This window comes from Manduca sexta, chromosome 20 (assembly GCF_014839805.1).
Source record: "Manduca sexta isolate Smith_Timp_Sample1 chromosome 20, JHU_Msex_v1.0, whole genome shotgun sequence".
NCBI classification, from domain to species: Eukaryota; Metazoa; Arthropoda; class Insecta; order Lepidoptera; family Sphingidae; genus Manduca; species Manduca sexta.
In genome coordinates, this window is record NC_051134.1 from 12,382,641 (window position 1) to 12,400,112 (window position 17,472).

General features: G+C 34.3%; 5 protein-coding genes across 5 annotated transcripts; 3 read left to right on the top strand and 2 right to left on the bottom strand.

Annotated features, from left to right (window-relative positions):
• Nucleotides 1–237: 237 nt before the first annotated feature.
• LOC115449570 (NADH dehydrogenase [ubiquinone] 1 beta subcomplex subunit 2, mitochondrial) lies at nt 238–1,301 on the top strand. Its single transcript, XM_030177425.2, has 3 exons — nt 238–507; nt 857–983; nt 1,133–1,301. Exons 1-3 carry the CDS (start codon nt 410–412, stop codon nt 1,217–1,219), a joined length of 312 nt encoding a protein of 103 aa, XP_030033285.1. The 5' UTR covers nt 238–409; the 3' UTR covers nt 1,220–1,301.
• A 927-nt stretch (nt 1,302–2,228) lies between these two features.
• On the bottom strand, nt 2,229–3,764 carry LOC115449571 (complex III assembly factor LYRM7). The gene is made up of 4 exons (XM_030177427.2): nt 3,578–3,764; nt 3,362–3,505; nt 2,665–2,746; nt 2,229–2,462 (listed from the first exon to the last, which is right to left on the bottom strand). Exons 1-4 carry the CDS (start codon nt 3,596–3,598, stop codon nt 2,341–2,343), a joined length of 369 nt encoding a protein of 122 aa, XP_030033287.1. The 5' UTR covers nt 3,599–3,764; the 3' UTR covers nt 2,229–2,340.
• A 926-nt stretch (nt 3,765–4,690) lies between these two features.
• Nucleotides 4,691–7,631, top strand: LOC115449573 (major facilitator superfamily domain-containing protein 9). Its single transcript, XM_030177429.1, has 5 exons — nt 4,691–4,945; nt 5,444–5,575; nt 6,285–6,414; nt 6,499–6,717; nt 6,887–7,631. Exons 1-5 carry the CDS (start codon nt 4,904–4,906, stop codon nt 7,591–7,593), a joined length of 1,230 nt encoding a protein of 409 aa, XP_030033289.1. The 5' UTR covers nt 4,691–4,903; the 3' UTR covers nt 7,594–7,631.
• A 258-nt stretch (nt 7,632–7,889) lies between these two features.
• LOC115449575 (protein PET100 homolog, mitochondrial) lies at nt 7,890–8,526 on the bottom strand. The gene has a single exon (XM_030177430.2). It carries the CDS (start codon nt 8,409–8,411, stop codon nt 8,193–8,195), a length of 219 nt encoding a protein of 72 aa, XP_030033290.1. The 5' UTR covers nt 8,412–8,526; the 3' UTR covers nt 7,890–8,192.
• Nucleotides 8,527–14,225: 5,699 nt separating this feature from the next.
• LOC119189966 lies at nt 14,226–15,634 on the top strand. Its single transcript, XM_037440813.1, has 2 exons — nt 14,226–14,833; nt 15,212–15,634. Exons 1-2 carry the CDS (start codon nt 14,360–14,362, stop codon nt 15,215–15,217), a joined length of 480 nt encoding a protein of 159 aa, XP_037296710.1. The 5' UTR covers nt 14,226–14,359; the 3' UTR covers nt 15,218–15,634.
• Nucleotides 15,635–17,472: the final 1,838 nt, after the last annotated feature.

Sequence of the window (17,472 nt, forward strand, 5' to 3'; positions counted from 1 at the left end):
TTTCATGTAATTTATCGTTATTACCTGTATTTTTTCAATTACGTTGTTTATGTAAGTAAATTATAGTAACCTTGAAATTTATAAAATAACATAAATTACTTATAGGATAAAATATTTCAAGGTATTGTAGTTACTAGAACGGCTGGATCGCAGTTGAATATAAAGTTGGTAACACTAACCTGAAATGTCATCATAGCAGAATGTTCCATATTTATACAATGATTCCTTTTACTTGAGAAAGAGATAGCTATAGTCACTTATATAAGGAACTAAGCAAAACAGACAACTTGTTATTCGCCTTCAAAAAGCGAAACGATTTTGAAACGCACTTGTGATCGAAAATTTTACTTTTGGTTTCTGAGACGGATTTTAGTGGGTTTCTATAGGAAAAAGCCCTATACAGTAAAAAATGTTAACTAGAAACTTGTTCATGCGAACCCTGTTATTGAGGGCTCATAAGAATGCTGCTGATAATTTAAAACTATCCAAAAGAAACGCTGGACACGGGTAAGAGACCTGTTATGTCACTAGAACTTTTTCGGAAAAAATGTGTCGTATTTCTAACTTTTGTAGTGTGTTTTTAGCTTCTATCCCTAAAATAATTGATTTGTTTATCTGAGTTCAATATTGCATGGTCGCATGGAGAACTCAAGATTTTATATGCTGGACATGGTAAATGAATGACATTGATGTTCCAGAAATTTGTAAAAATGATTGGAATTCGTGCTCGGTTTTATGATAGGCTAGCATCATATTAGATCATGGGATAGATATAAGCTTGATAAAATGTAAGTGCACTAATTACGCCTCTCACAACCTGTCCAAAAAGTTCATATTTTCTTCATTTATTTTGCAGAGTATGGTCATACCGTGTTCCACCACCTATGCCGTCAAAGAAGGTGCAAAATTTAGCGACCGGCATTGGAGGCTTGTGCTGGTGGTGGATCCTGTACCACATTGCTACTGAACCTGAACACATTTATGTATGTATTGATATATAATCAAAATTGCAGTGTTTGATACTAAGGCATTATCACACATTGTCATGCACTTTCATAGTGAGTAAGCATGGAACTTAGCAAGTTATTAATATATATTATTAAATTACATAAATTCAATTTCTATTTTGCAGGGTGAATGGAAGTACATTGACCCGAGCACATGGACTAATGAAGAGCTAGGCATACCTCCAGATTCCGAAGGTCCCCTGAAGAATTAAGTCTGTTGAAAATATGTAGAGCATTGTACATTTTAATTTAGCGAGAAATTTGTTGTTCAATAAATATAATTTATGTAATATATTATGTGTTTATTTATTTATGTAATATAAAATTACTATACCCTAGTTGGTAATGGGTTGGGACTGCTAAGACCAAAGTCTGCAGGTTCTAAACCCAAGGCACACACTTCTGACTGTGAAATTATATTGGTAGTCTACACATTATTATTTACTTAGGTCCATGCTCAGCAGTGAAGAGTTGATAATACAAAACTGGCATTACAATTTGTTTTCTTAGCCATCTAATGTCTGGTGTCTGGGGCCGAGTTGGAACCTTGTATGTATACAGTACAGTTCAATCAAAAAACAATCTTCAGTTATATTAGACAATTTACAATTGTGTTACCTACACAGTTATTTAATAATGTGTGGGTTTTAGCCACCAGGGTCCCACCCATACTGTAATGGCAGTCTTAGCTGGTCCGATACTGGATTAAGAAAACTAAATTTCAACAATACTTTACAAATTGCAGCACACTAACATATTGGCCAGACATTAAAGCAAAAGAAACAGAAATCAATGGATACAATAAGCACAATATATTAGGCATTGCTCTCTTAAAAGTGATCTATGCTTTAGAATCAGAGCATAAAAATTATGTATTGAATTTGTATTTTATTATTCATGTGTGAATAGAATTTATGTTGCAGGAGATCCAGACCCTATTTTAAGATATGACAATTAACATTCACAATTTAGCATAATTATCCAAGACTAGGTGTTGCTCAGGGTTTCATCCTTGTGAAAATCCTTTTCTGCTACAAAATTCCTTATTTTCCATGGGAGCAAATTACTAGGATACAAAGTAACCTATGTTTTAATATACCATCTGGCTCACTCATATGCAAAATTTTATTAAAATCCATTGAGTGGTCCCTGAGTTTACTTATAACAATTCTAAAGTGCTGCATTTACAGGGTAATATGCAAAAATAAATTTAAACACAAATTATGCTTTACTAACCATATATTCTATTTACATTTATATAAATAAAATTTACAAATGAGCTACATCTTATCTGAATTTCTAAATAATACTAGCTATAAACAACATTATAAATTTATTTGTTTTGCACTTGATCTTGACAACATGGTTGAGGTGCTCTTGTTCCATCTTCTAATACAGCATTGTCATTAAATGGGACATTTTCCAATTTCAGTGTGTCCTCTGTAATTTTAGCCTCTGAAAATTTATACTTTTTAGTTTCTGAATATGACTTACAACTCTGATGAACAAGATTCTTATTATAAATGAAAATTTATTGGTGTATTGGTACATACATTTAAGTATATAGTTCCATAATCTGAATCAACTGGTTTTTTGAACATATCCCCAATTAATAGGGATAATTAATACTTTACTATACTTAAATTATCATTCATACCATAAACACCAGGTTTGACTTGACGAGCCTGGATGACTTGTGTTCTCAGCTCCCTTTCAACATCCTCTCCGAATTTGATCATCTGGAACATGTCAAAAATAATAAGAAACATGATCCTTGTAATGTCCATAATTGGGCCCTGTTATGCTCAAAATTTACCAACCTACAAATTAACCAAAATGAGTTATTAAAATTTAATACAAAATTAATCCAAATTTGATACTTTACTCTTCAGTGAAACATGCCAAGTATTAATTATATTTAACACAAAACACTACGTGAAAATCAATCCACACAGTCTTTTTGTACATCGAAAAATGTATTTGTAACTAATAATGATCCACAACTGTTGTTTAAAATAGGAGCAATATTTTGGCATAACTTGGTTTAATTATAACTTTTTCCATAATTACACTGTTTTGTAACAATGAACACACTAGTAAATCTGGGTTGAATCTGGGTGGGAACAAAGACTTCTGAAACCTGGGCCCTGTTTCACAACCCATTTTACTCACGCTAGATAATATAAATACACAATTTACAAAGCTTTTAAAATAAAATTTGTAGCTATTCAGAATTTGTATCCAAATTACATAAGATTGGTGGTTCTTGAAGAAATTATATAAAGCAGTTTAAATCACGATCTCTATGTGTCATAACCGCAAACTTTAATTTGTTGATATTATAATTTACTTACTTCCTTAATAGCATCTTCGTTTTCAACATTTTTGTTTTTTCGGTATGCCTCATTAATTTTTATCCTGGCAGCGGTGAGAGCTCTTTCATCGCCCACAAATACTTTCATCCTTGTTCTGTGAAGATTCTTAAAGCTACGTAATACCTAAGAATAATACATTTTATAAAATTATACATATTCAAAAAAAATACTGTGATGTTAATAAATTATACTTACTAACGACCTCATATTGCTCATTTAGTAAAAAAAATATAGTTTATATATTACACCAATTTCCCTAGAGAAAGAATTAAATGATTTTAGAAAGAGTTTTATTTAAAATACTTCCTGTAAAATAAAACCAATTTATTTTGCACCGAACTGAGTTGACACTTGACATTTGCGTATGTTTAATGTTGAGTAGGACATACAAGAGGCGGTACATTTGTCCGGGACATGACGTCAAAATGTAAGAGTGGCTCAAAATTATATATTGTACTACTTCAAATTTTATGACGCAGCAGTCGCGTTACTTATTCTCCGTCTCTGGTAAACTGTAGGACGAGGACAGTGAGGTAGAGAACCGCATGCTACAAATTACAGTAGGACGTTATTTTACAATGGACATTACATTACTGCGTTTCGAGTCGCGAGCGAGAGGGAAATATTTTGAGGGTTAACATTACAAAATACTGTAAGATACGCATTGAAGCGCCGAGCCTCACTATGCCTCGCCTCATTTGAAGTAGGACATTGTACCGGCTCAATGCTAAAAAGAAGCTACTCTTACAAACTCTTTTTTATGTCATGTCCTACCCAATTCTACGTATGTTTGCTATTTTTTTTTTGTATTCGTCCTTAGAGGACAGGCTATAGTCTTACGACCATACTGTCTAGTCTTACGTATTTATTGCGTATGTTTATGCTTTTTTTTATAATTCGTCCAAAGGATAGACTATGGACTTTCGACCATACTGCCCAGTCTTATGTATGAATTGCGCATATTATGATAACATAAATAACAATGTTGCCAATTTTTTTTGAAAAACCCAAAAAATATTGTTCATAGTTCATACCACCAGTGAGGCTAGTTTCCCAGTTGACATTGAAAAATGTACTGTATGTAATAAGTACTAGTGGAAGTGCTAAACAATTAAAATCGGATCGTTTCTGAAACGCGCACCACTATCATTACTAGTAAAGTCAGCTTGGAAGGATTAGATAAATTTGAAGAGTTGTGAAAGCTAAAAAAGGAAATTTTAATGGAAACTATAGTTTTTTCAAGTGTTTTGTGGGAAGAAACAATTAATTTTGAATATTATTAGGGGATATTACAAAGCGGCTTTCTGGCAACATAGTTGATCATTTGTCACTTCACCAAAGGACACGAACACTGTTGTTTGTAGCATGCAGTTTTAATTTTACTTTATTTATTTTTATATTTAAAGTTTATAACATATACCTATAATTATTGTTTTATATATACAATTAAATAACATTAACTATTAGAATTGCAATAAATAATATTATGATAATTGTTACAGCAAGTAGTGTTTTATTAAAATGTCATTAACAATATGCCTACTTCAAGCAATTGCGTTTTTGGTCAGTATTCAGCTTATTTTTATGTTATAGTTCTTTTAGATTAGATAAAATTAAGTGTGTAGAATCTTTTGGTGAAGATATAAATGTCATTTTTATCAAGACCTTGGATAAATTATGTATGATGGTTAAAGGAGGCCAATTTTTTTTCTCGATAGTATCCCATATAAAATTACCTAATTAAAATGTATTAAATTATAACTCACTACAACAGGTTCAATGAAAAATTCTCTGGATTTGGAAACTAGGCATGATATTATACATCAAAACTATTTTTATACATCAACATTTACTATTTAGAAAATTCGAATTTAATTATTCATCACATTAAAATTTAATTAACATTAATGTCAGCTTTTTTAAGTCATCTATAGTATGAATACAAATATCACTATAATATTGCAATATACTTTTAAGCTTTTACTGCTGGATTGACACCATTCAAACCTGTTTCTTGACTCATGCAAAACTTTTACATTTGTTTTTAATGATTTTTTGCAGGATTTGTTAGCAGTTGGCCTTATAGTCCCACTGGTACCTAGCCATGTTCGGAAGATGGGTGCCAACCACATCTATGTGGGCTTACTTGGTTCCATATACTCAGGGTTCCAGTTGGGTTCCGGACCTCTTATAGTGTGTATACTTTTAATTTTATATATATTCATAGATATACATAATACAATATAGTTGGTTTTATGCTGCTGGTAGGTCTACAGTATGAGGTAGTTACCACTGCAATGTTTGTTATTTCTCATGAGACAACATTCAATTAGACCCTGCTTCTCTTACTGTCAGATGCAGGGGGTCATTGTGACTAGCTTGTTTAAAAAATATGTATATTTCTACCTCCAAGCAACAGTATGAATGCAATGTTGTGTTCTGGGTTGATGGGCATTGTAGCCAGTGTAATTACTGGGCACTATGAGACTGAACATCTTCAATGTCCCAGAGGAGGAGGAGTTGCTACTGTTTATGGGTGGGAATACCGCTTACCGCTTACCGCTAGTTGAGTTGTATGATTGCCTTGTTACACATAATATTTTAGACCATTTTAAAATTTGGGTATTAGAATTAATTACTCATGTTTTATTTTAAAAATAACATATCTCTCAATTTAATATTAAGCATAATAGTAAGAAACTGTTTAAAAGATGTTTTAAATAAAATTTGTTACATAACTAGAACTTATTCCTAATGGAACAATAATTAACATAGTTTGTTATCTGTGCTATCCTTGTATTTGTTACATTTATATATGCATGATACACACATAGCTTAATATGGATGAGTGTATAGTTTTCAGTAAACAATAAATGATTTAAAGATTGTTTTCTTTTTTCAGGGAAGTTTAAGTGATTTAAAAGGCCGTAAAACAATATTAATTATGACTTTATTGATATGTGGTGCTGGATATACAATTCTTGGAATAACAGAATCAATATTTGTTATATTGTTTCTAAGAGCAGTGTTGGGTAAATTATATTTGAAAATAATTTTTCTTTTGTGCAGGAATATTTTTGTGATAATATATTAATTACTATACTAATCATTTACAGGATTATTTAAACAAACACAAATGTTAACGAAAGCACTTGTGCCCGATTATGAAACGAATGAGGCGAGGCAAGCTGAGATTTATGGTAAAATGGCTGCAATATCAAGTGCAGGTATTACATTGGGACCTGTCATTGGAGGACACATTGTTGAGGACCATCCAGAAAACGGTTTTACATTTATTGCAGCGGTGTGTGGCATCGGCTTTGTTGTTAATGCAGGTAAAAGCACTTTTTGCTTCCACATGTAAAATAGCATGCATAGGTGTTTTGCGATCCTAAGTTCTCAACATGTCTATTTACTGAAGTTAAGGAATGCCCAGTATTCTTAAGTGTTGCTTCGGTGTATGTATAATTCAAATCTTTAGTAATTTGTATTTTCACATTTCAGGATTGTCTTATTTTCTGCCAAAACCACTTACAAGACAAAAGAAAAAAAGCAGGGGAAATGAAGAACAAGCTATTAATCTTTTGTACACATTTTTCAGTAGTATCAAACAGTCATTTGTAGAACTGTACAAAGTTGAGTGGTCTATATATTGGGATGTATTCTTGTTCAAAGCCTTAGTTGGATTCGCAATGGGTGTTTATTATTCAAACTATTCCCTTTACCTACAATCAACTTATAATCTCACACCAAAATACGTAGGTTATGTGATATCTTTCCAAGGAATTATAGGTTCTGTATCCAGTTTCTTTATAGGATTTATTAATAGTTTTTATAAAAAAGACGAAGACTATAGTCAGAGAAATTTCCATGTATTTGTATTATTGAGTATGTCATTACTCGGTTTGATTTTGTCATTCAATATTTATATCTATGTGATTTGGTTAGTTCCTTTAGCAATAAGTAATGCTATAGCTAGGTTGGTGACATTGGAGATGGTGTTAAAGAGGAGTCACGGTGACCACAGAGGAACTTTAATAGGAGCTTCCAACAGTGTCAGGTCGTTAGCAGGGGTGGTAGCACCTATGGTGTCAGGATATATTGGACATTACTTCGGTGTGAGATATGTTATATATGCGTCACTAGTATCAGCTGTTATAGGTCTTTCAATGAGTTGCCATTTTAGAAGAAAAAGATTAAAAATTGATTGATACTATATTTCATTAATAAATATTTTATTATTAATGAATTTGTGTTTATTTTTCACATATGTAACTTAGTGTAGCACCATAGAAGGTTTACCCCCTAGTATGTTTGATAACAGTTTATATTTTTTTATCAGTTTCAAGTGGTGGAAATATGAACATGAACACACTCAAATAATTAATCCTGTCAACATTACAGTTGTCTTTAGACAACAACATACGTCACTTATCAGGCATAAAAGGCTGTTTTAAAGATTACATAATTCTATCCAGAATTACTTAAATGATGTAAGATAATTAAGTTCATTTGGTAGCAGATTCTGTATTGAGATATGTTGGAATTATGAAAGCTACATTAAGTTTCGTTTAGCAATATGAGTGCAAATCCACACACAAATTGTTTACAAATACTATAAACTATTGTAAGATTACAATGGAAATAACCTAACCTAGTCAATAAAAAAAACAATTTGAGAGAATTAAAAGAAATCTTGAACAAAGTAAATAAAAGCAGTAATTGTAACATATATCTATATTATATTTATTATCTAACTTACGAGGTCCTAAAAATGTAACAAAATGCAACGGTATTTGTTATCTTATATTTATTCGCCTTCAAGTGCCTTCATTTGCTTTTTCCTCATATCTTGGATCAATTTCTGTATTGCTTCCCGATCTTGCGGTTTTTCTGGTGGGAATATTTGCCGTTTAGTCTTTGTTACCCATTCCTCGAAATATTTAGGTTGGTTGAAGTAAAAAAATAAGATAACTGGGAATGATGTATACATCGCCATTCGTCCGACTTCTAGTTTCCAGTTGCCCATTTTGTGTCACGAATTACAATTATTTCCTATTGTTTATTATAAAATTCTTGGATATTTTTAATTAGAATACCAATTTTTTTGTACAAATACAGAATGTCAAGTTGACAAGGTCACTTTGACATTTTATATGTTGCCAACTATTTTTTGTCAAACCCGCAAAAATTCTTGCTCAAATCCACTTCCTTGGTAGCACCGCATGGAATGAAATGTCTAAACTCTTATGACTCCTTTTCACGTTGGCCGCTATGTGAATAAGTATAATGTGTATTGTCTACTAAAGTTTGCCATACGGCCGCCATTACCTCCATAACAGTCATTACGCTTTGGTCGGTACAATTAAAATATAACTTAAAATACACAATACAATATCATTGCATCTACTGATGTAATAATTTGTTTACAGCATTGGATCCGTAATTACTTATGTCAACACTGAATGAATGTCTTGCCAACGTTTGGGTCAACACGGCAACACTCACTGTTAATCTCTATTTATTTTATACCTAATATAAGGTCAGTCGGATGAAGTGCGCCATAAAATTTTCATAGCTGGATTCAATACAAAATAATTTCTTTTTGGGCTGACTTAAGAATGTAATTTTATTAATTTAAGAATATTTGGTATTTTGTGGTAACAACCTATAGCCATTCAAGGAAATCGGACCATAAATGAATAATATTTTTCTCAAAGATAAAAAATGGGCGTAGGCGCACTGGCCTCCGGAAATGGGGTAAGTGCGCCTGTGTAAAAAAAACGCCAATATGAAACATTATAAAGAAAACACTCATTTTAGTTCATAGAGAAATAAGTTTTACTCGCAATGCTCTTGGATAGTTTTTAATCACTCAATATTATAAAAAGCTATGGCTGTCAAATCAAATTTGGGGCAAGTGCGCCATATATTTGTAAATCAGGGCTTTAAAACATTTTACAATTTTTTTTGCTATATTTAGGTATTAATATTAGAGTTTTGTGTGCGGATATTTTGGAATAAAAAAATGGTAGCCCAAATACGAAATCCATTTTATTTCTAAAAACTAAAAAAATGTAAGAAGTAATAATTTTGAATGCGTTATAACTCAATTACTTAGAATTTGGCCTTATGACATTTGATATGTTTTAGCTTCATTATACCCAGATAACAAGCCTGATCAAACAGTTGCAACCTCTTCACGTAAAGTTGCTCTAGACCAAGGTATTTCAGTTTTTCTTTTGTAAAAACTAACCATCTAAAACAAATATACGATGAATTAACTAATACGCCCTTTTATTTAAGTCGCCTCAAAACAAAATACCTTGAGTACAAAAAATTATGCTGTTAAGTATAACGTTTTAAAAATAATAATTCATATTAGTAAAACATATTCTCAAAAAAGGTTGGTTATATATGGATCAGGGGCAAGTGCGCCATACGACTATTAACTGTGGCGCACTTGCCCTACTCGACAATTTTGAGGTACTTTTTTTCGCATTGCTAAAAAATCCTTTATTTTAGTATATATAAATAAAATTCAGGCAGGAAGTTAAAATAAAAGGTTTAATCTATGTATTCACATTACTGGTTTACAGAAATATGTGAAATAACTTGAAATATTTGATGTTATCTTTCAGGGGGTCATCTCTGTTTACAGGTCTAAATGAAACTTAAAATAAAATGGCGAATAAATCGTATTAAAATGAACTGAGCCTTTTATGGTTTTTAGTGGAACTGTATTTCAGTTAGTAGCATAGATATAAGATTGCGGTAATTGTATAACATCAATAGCTTTAGATTTTTTTAGGGCAGGTGCACTTACCCCGTCGGCGCACTTGCCCCCCCCTCACCTTACTTGGTTTCTATTTTTTTATATTGTTTTTTTTATAATTTACCCATTGTTAAAACTATCAAGTTTAATTTATCTTTGTGGACCTACAACATATGTTCTTTGAGTAAGTACTTACCATACTTTTCGAGTCAAGTGTCAAACTTGAACTTTAGTATCAATAAGTATGAGAGAGGTGAATCAGGAACCTAGGTACACTTTCTATTAGAAGGTCACAGTCAATGCGTAATATCTAGAAAATTATTTTATTACGACGCTGTAACTCTAGTACTAAAATAAAATTAATACTTACTTACCTACTTTAGAAAATAGTTTTCACTCATACTATTGCATAACTACCCAATGATAATCTGGCTATATAATTTGAAGGAATGAACAAAGTGTAAAGTAGGTAAGACGTACTCATTATTAGTATAAATGTAAAAGAATTTACATAAATATTTAGGTACATCAAATGTCAGTTTTGAATTTGGTTTACATGATTTACTTATCGACTTTGGATGTAACGAGAATCAATTTTCAATATTAATAATACTTGCTAATGCAAATTTTCATCTGAATTTGTAGGTATAATAATTACTAAGTAAGTACCTTTTAATTTGTGGAAGTACGCTTTTATCAATAAGTGTTAGGTTACTAAAAATAATACTTAAGTATATCACTCTTTTTAAAATATATATTTTACTAGGTTTGTTCGCGGCTTCGCCCACGGCAAGGAGTTTTCCGGCATAAAAGTTTCGCTATATATTTTCCCGGGATAGAAAGTAGCCTATAACCTTCTCAGGGTCTTAGACTACCTACTACTCCATACCAACTTTCATAAAAATCCGTTCAGTAGATTTCGAGAAAATTGAAGTATAAATATTTCACAGTCTATTGTCTCATTGGCACACTCACTTTTCTGAGATTTTTAAATATTCTCCTGACAATAATGAACACATAAAATAAGATTTGTCCAATTTGGTGAAGTAGTTTAAAAGTTCTGCACGTACAAACATTCCGGTGATCATTTTAATTCATATAGATTTGACACACATACTTTTAGTAGGTAGGTATGTACACTATCCATGAGATAGAAAGCAAAGGCGCCAGTTGACAATGGTAAGGAATATAAAATATGGCAATACTTTGAAAGTAGATTATGTTGTCGGGAGTCAGCGCCCTTGGCATGGCAAATTGCTTTGCTATTACTGGAATTTACGCCGTGTAATGGCTACTATTATCCTTACCCATCGGCCATCACATTGCGATGGACTTAGCTCTAGTAGCATTGAAGCAAGCTTGAGTTGGATTTCAATGAAGATAGATTGTATTTATAAGTAGGTACCTATTTGCCCACATCTTATTTATTAGGAGTAGATGGGTAGTAGCCTTTTCTCGGACTAGAGTCTGAATAAGTAATTCTAGTGTTTTTATGCGAATCGTCAATGGCGTAACTACACCATAAGAGACCCGTGACAAATGGGCCTCACCTAACACGAAAAATATCTCCCTCCCTCGAGGTACATCTTACTAAGTATCAAATAACGGGAATCTGCCCCCCTGCCCTCTCCCGACACTCCAATTAGTGAAACAAGTTGTAAACCCCTAGACTCACATAGAAAAATATAAATAAAACATGAAAAATCTGTACCTATATAGAATTTTTCCGGCGACCTTTTCTTAGGTCCCAGTACACTAAAATAATATTACAAAGTTTTGGGGCGCCGCGCCGAGGCCTTGTGCTCGTCATGCCACCCTATTATGGCTACTGCGTCCACCTCAATGACTAAATATAAAGAGGACAGGCCTCAAAAGTTAGCTATATGAATAAGTTATATTTATGTTAGGGAAATCGACGCAAAATTGTCAATATATATGTCTATCTCTTTTACTCAAAGCTTATTTGGAACGCAACAAAAACAGACAAAAATAATTGCTTTCTTCGCATATGGCACTATTTCGTTTACTTCAACACACTGGGACCGCCTTGCGGCAGAAACGCCATTTTATGCTGGGCAGTCGGCAGGTACATGTAGTGTCAGACGATGTAAACAAATCTTCATAAATATTGAATTTAAAGTAATATAATCATATTCTCAATTGTTCAGTGTGTTTATTAGTGTATTTGTTAAGTTTCGAAAATGACTCAGTGTTGTGTGAAAGGATGCAAATCGAATTCACGCAAGAAAGACCCCGAAATATCTTTTCATAGGTTAGTAACTGTTTTTACCGAAAATTAGCAAATATCTTTGTATATTTACTTTTGGATGTGTTTTTATCAATTAAAATGATATGTGGATCTGGTTTGTTAAGCTTTGGACCCTTTTAGGCGTGATTTATACACATTAAAATCATTATGTTTGTTTACACACGAGCTTAGGGATGGGTGGGTGGATTTGTTTAGAAATTATTGATATCGATATTTTAACAGACGCCCGTTTATCAGTTACGGTTTTGTCTTTGAAAGAATGTTAGAGCACACATCAATATTGTATTATTCAGAAGGACAAACTAAGTGAAATTAGAATATTTTTAAGATAACCAAAAATTTAAAACCAAGGCAAAATGAATTGAGAATATTGAGCGACGTGATTGGAATCCTACACCAAATACATATTTCTTTACATTTTGAGAAGATATGCATAAACCACACGTTTAATTAACGCGAGTAAAGATAACTGTTTTCCAACAATATTCGCGATAAGTAAAATAGTAATGATTATTATACTTCACCTAATAAGTAGTAATATTACTTTAATATATTGCTATGAATAAAATTAGAATTGTTACATAAAAGAATAGATAAACATAAAAGAAACAACATAAAGATGAAATGTAAGATATATTTTTACAATTGGCGGTCTTATGTTTCGAGCAACCTTTGCATGCACGGAAATAGATACATAATCATATTGTTGTTATTGCAAATAATTATTATAATTGATTATCTTAACCACCATTTTTACGGTCATTGATTTTAGTTTGCTGAACCATAGTTATGTTTCTCGATCAAAGAGCATAATAATAAAATAAAATAAAACCAACCACAATAATTGCTGGCTACGCTATCTTATTCCATTTATCATGTATTAAATAAATATCTTAATCTGTAACTTAAATTTTTAGCAAGGAATAGTGCATGATACAAATATAGATCAAACACAACTGGATGTTTGTCACAACAGGTACTGCTTTGTTTAACAATTGTTACTTATAAATCAGTTTCAGTTTGTTTGTTTACATTATGATTTGTTATATTTATATTATGGTAGTTCCTAACCCCTTTCGTATTTGATCTTTTTGGGGCTTGTTTGTCTCTCTTAATTCTTCGATGTCGATGCAAAGTTTTCGCTACTAGCACATCACTATTGTAAGGGGCGGAGTCGGCGCCATTTTGTTCAGGAAATGTGCCGCATGTCACGTGACCATATTACCCATCCTCTATACTTCTTTTATCATTGGTCCACCTGTATATGCACTGCTGACTACCTAACTAGGTAGGTACGTATTTTATGAAATTAATTATTACGATGTTCTAATATCTAACTTCATAAGTTCCTTTTTATATATTGAAACTGTAGTGTACTGGCTGGTACGTTTTTCTTAATATAATGTTTTGTTTCAAAGAAATGTCAGTTTGTAAATAAATGGATTCCGAAGTACAAACTCAGAATATTATTTCCATGTTTTCTGGAATTCTACAGTGGCGACGAGGAAAATTGAGAACATATTGTATGTAAGTTATCTCGGAGGAAGAGTATAGCGTGTTAAAATGTCGATTGGAAAGGTATCAAAATTCGACGTACAAAATGGTACGTAGTCAACATATATAGACCGACTGGAAATGTATTTCAAAGTAAATAATGTGAAAGAAGACATGAGGTTACCAACTTTAATTGCTGTAATGGGCGAAGAGGCCTATGAACTATTAGTCAATTTATCCAGTCCGAAAAAAAGGAGACAAGAAAGCCAAGAAACTGTTGCCGTTTACGTGGCGGAATTAAAAAATGTCACGTTATTGTGAATTTCGAGCAAATTTGAACGAAAATTTAAGAGATCAATTTGTCTGTGGGATTAAAAGCGAGGTGATTCGGCAGCGTCTATTTGCCGAAAACGGTATTCTGTCTTTTCCGGAAGCGGTGATGTTGGCGAGCTCATTAGAAGCGGCGGAGAGAGATGCGGCGGCTGTGATGGTTCTGAGTGCGGAAGTGACGGAATCACCGACGACTACAGAGGGAAAAGTGCACCTACTCGCGTCGCATGAGCGTGCAAAGAAGGCTCGTGGCGGTCTTTTTGTTCACGGAAATAGCGGATCGCGGACAGGACACAGAGTCCGCAGCACAGGTTGTGGCCGATGCGGTTCTATAGATCATGGTAATGTAGACTGTAGGTACCGCGACTTCGTATGCGGAAGATGCGGAATTGTTGGTCACTTACGGCGAATGTGCCGATTTGTCGCGGCATCGAAGACTCGAGCAAGTGTAATACCAGCGGCGGCAAGATCTCAGGGTCGCACAGGAATACACCACGGCCAAGCCAATCAACGGGAAAATGCCGAAGAGCAGTCGGATGTAGAAGAGAACCTTCACCAGTTATGTTTAAATAATTATAAGGCGGTGAGTTTGCCAATATCCATTGATGGTTGTACTATACAAATGGAAGTAGACACGGGTTCAGCTGTGTCATGCATTAGTAAGAGCACCTATGATGCGTATTTTAATCATCTAAAACTGAAGCCGCACAAGATAAGTTTTTAATTTTTATAATGGTGTAAGTATAAAACCCATAGGGGTTATTAATCCGCTAGTACGTTACAGGGAACAAACTAAACGATTAGAGTTGTTTGTAGTAAAAGGAGGTACTACCTCACTCTTAGGAAGGCAGTGGTTAACTGAACTACATATCAAAATACCACTATTTACCAATACGAATGTAAACCATTGTAATGTTGATCGGACTCATTTTAATAAAGAAATAAACTTATTATTTGACAGATATAACAAGCTGTTTGATGGACGTTTGGGCCGATTCACTGGCTGTAAGGCGACATTGAAATTACGGGAATCGGCGGTACCGGTGTTCCATCGTGCGCGGCCACTGCCTTACGCACTGCGCGACCGTGTTGACGCAGAGTTAGACAGAATGCTGCGCGATGGAATAATCGAGCCAGTCGATTGTTCCGACTGGGCGTCTCCTCTGGTACCGGTAAATAAAGCGGATGGCTCTCTGAGAATCTGTGCGGATTATAAGGCTACTGTTAATCCTATGCTATATGTAGATAGGTTTCCGTTACCGAGAATTGATGACTTATTGGTGCGCCTAGGCGGGGCTAAATATTTTTCTAAGATAGATTTATCCCAGGCCTATAACCAGATAGAGTTAGATGAAACAAAAAAATATACTGTGATAAATACTCATCGCGGTTTATTTCAGTATAATAGGTTAGTTTATGGTCTAGCGTCTAGTGCGGGCATTTTTCAGCGCATAATGTGTGAATTAGTAAAGGGAATTCCTAATGTAGAGGTATTTTTAGACGATGTGATAATAGGAGGTAGCAATAAGGAGGAGCATTTGGCCGCTTTAGAAGCAGTGCTTGAGAGACTTTATATTAAAGGAATGAAATTGAAAACCGAAAATGTGTTTTCTTAGTTGATGAAGTAAAGTATTTAGGATACGTTTTACATAAGGACGGCATTAAAACCGACCCAGCGAAATTGGAGGCGATTGATAAAATACCTAGACCGAGTAATGTTACGGAGTTGCGATCTTTTATAGGACTAATTAACTTTTACGCGAGATTCGTAAAGAATATGAGCACTATATTAGTACCGCTCTACGAATTATTCAAAAGGGCAAGGTTTGGGTTTGGTCGGCCGAATGTGAACGTTCTTTTAGTAAAATTAAGCAGTTAATGATGAGTACAGAGGTTTTAGCGCATTACGACCCAAATAAGCCTCTTATTCTGACTTGTGATGCGAGTGCGCGTGGAGTTGGAGCGGTGCTATCGCAACCGGCGGCAAGCGGAACGGGAGAGCGCCCGATAGCTTATGTATCGCGCACTCTTACCGACGCGGAAAAGAATTACTCTCAAATACATCGTGAAGCGTTGGCAATAATATTCGGGGTCAAAAAGTTTCACCAGTATTTATATGGGCGTCATTTTCTCTTGAGAACGGACCATAAGCCGTTGGTATCGATCTTCGGCCCTCATAAAGGAATTCCAACGATGGTAGCTAGTCGTATGCAAAGGTGGGCTATCATTTTATCTGCTTATGATTTTGAAATAGAGTATGTTAGGTCGGAGAGAAATGGTGCCGACGGGTTGTCGCGTTTACCGATAAATAGTAAGCAAGATGTCACTGTGCCGGAACAAACTTATTTGCATTTTGTTCAACAGGCTTTATTGTTAGATTATAAAGAGTTAAAACTACAGACTAGTAAGGATCCGGTTTTATCGAGGATATTGAGTTTTTTGCGCGATGGTTGGCCAAGAGACTGTGATATCGAAGAGTTTAGACCTTATTTTAATCGGAAAGATGAACTCTATGAAGAATTGAGTTGCGTGTTGTGGGGGCATAGATTATTGATTCCGGTGAGGTGTAGGGAAAAAGTTTTGAGGATGCTCCATGAGCCCCATATGGGTATAGTTAAATCCAAGGCTATGGCTCGTAGTTACGTATGGTGGCCCGGACTTGATGAAGAAATAGAGCGCATGTGTCGTAGTTGTGAGATATGTGCTGCTTCAGGCGGATGCTCCGCCGCGGCAAACTCCGAGTATGTGGCCATGGCCGAATCATCCATGGACCAGGCTGCATTTAGATTTCATGGGGCCCATATTTGGGAAAACATACTTGATCGTAGTGGACGCTACATCTAAATGGACGGAACTTTTCCATATGAGTAATACAACAGGACCGAAGGTCATAGATAAGTTATGTGAACTTTTAGCAGATGGGGCCTACCCAAGCAGATCGTTACGGATAATGGGCCCCAGTTTACGTGCAATGAGTTTGGTAGTTTCCTTAAATCTAATGGTATAGATCACGTTTTTCGGCGCCATATCATCCTTCCTCAAACGGTCTCGCGGAAAATGCAGTGCGATCCTTAAAGAGGGTTATTAAGAAAGCAGTGCAGGCTAAGGAAGAAGTTGATAAAGCACTTTATACTTATCTTTTACACTATAGAAATACTGCGCATTCGACTACGGGAGAAAGCCCTGCAATGTTAATGTTAGGTAGACGGTTACGGACGAAGT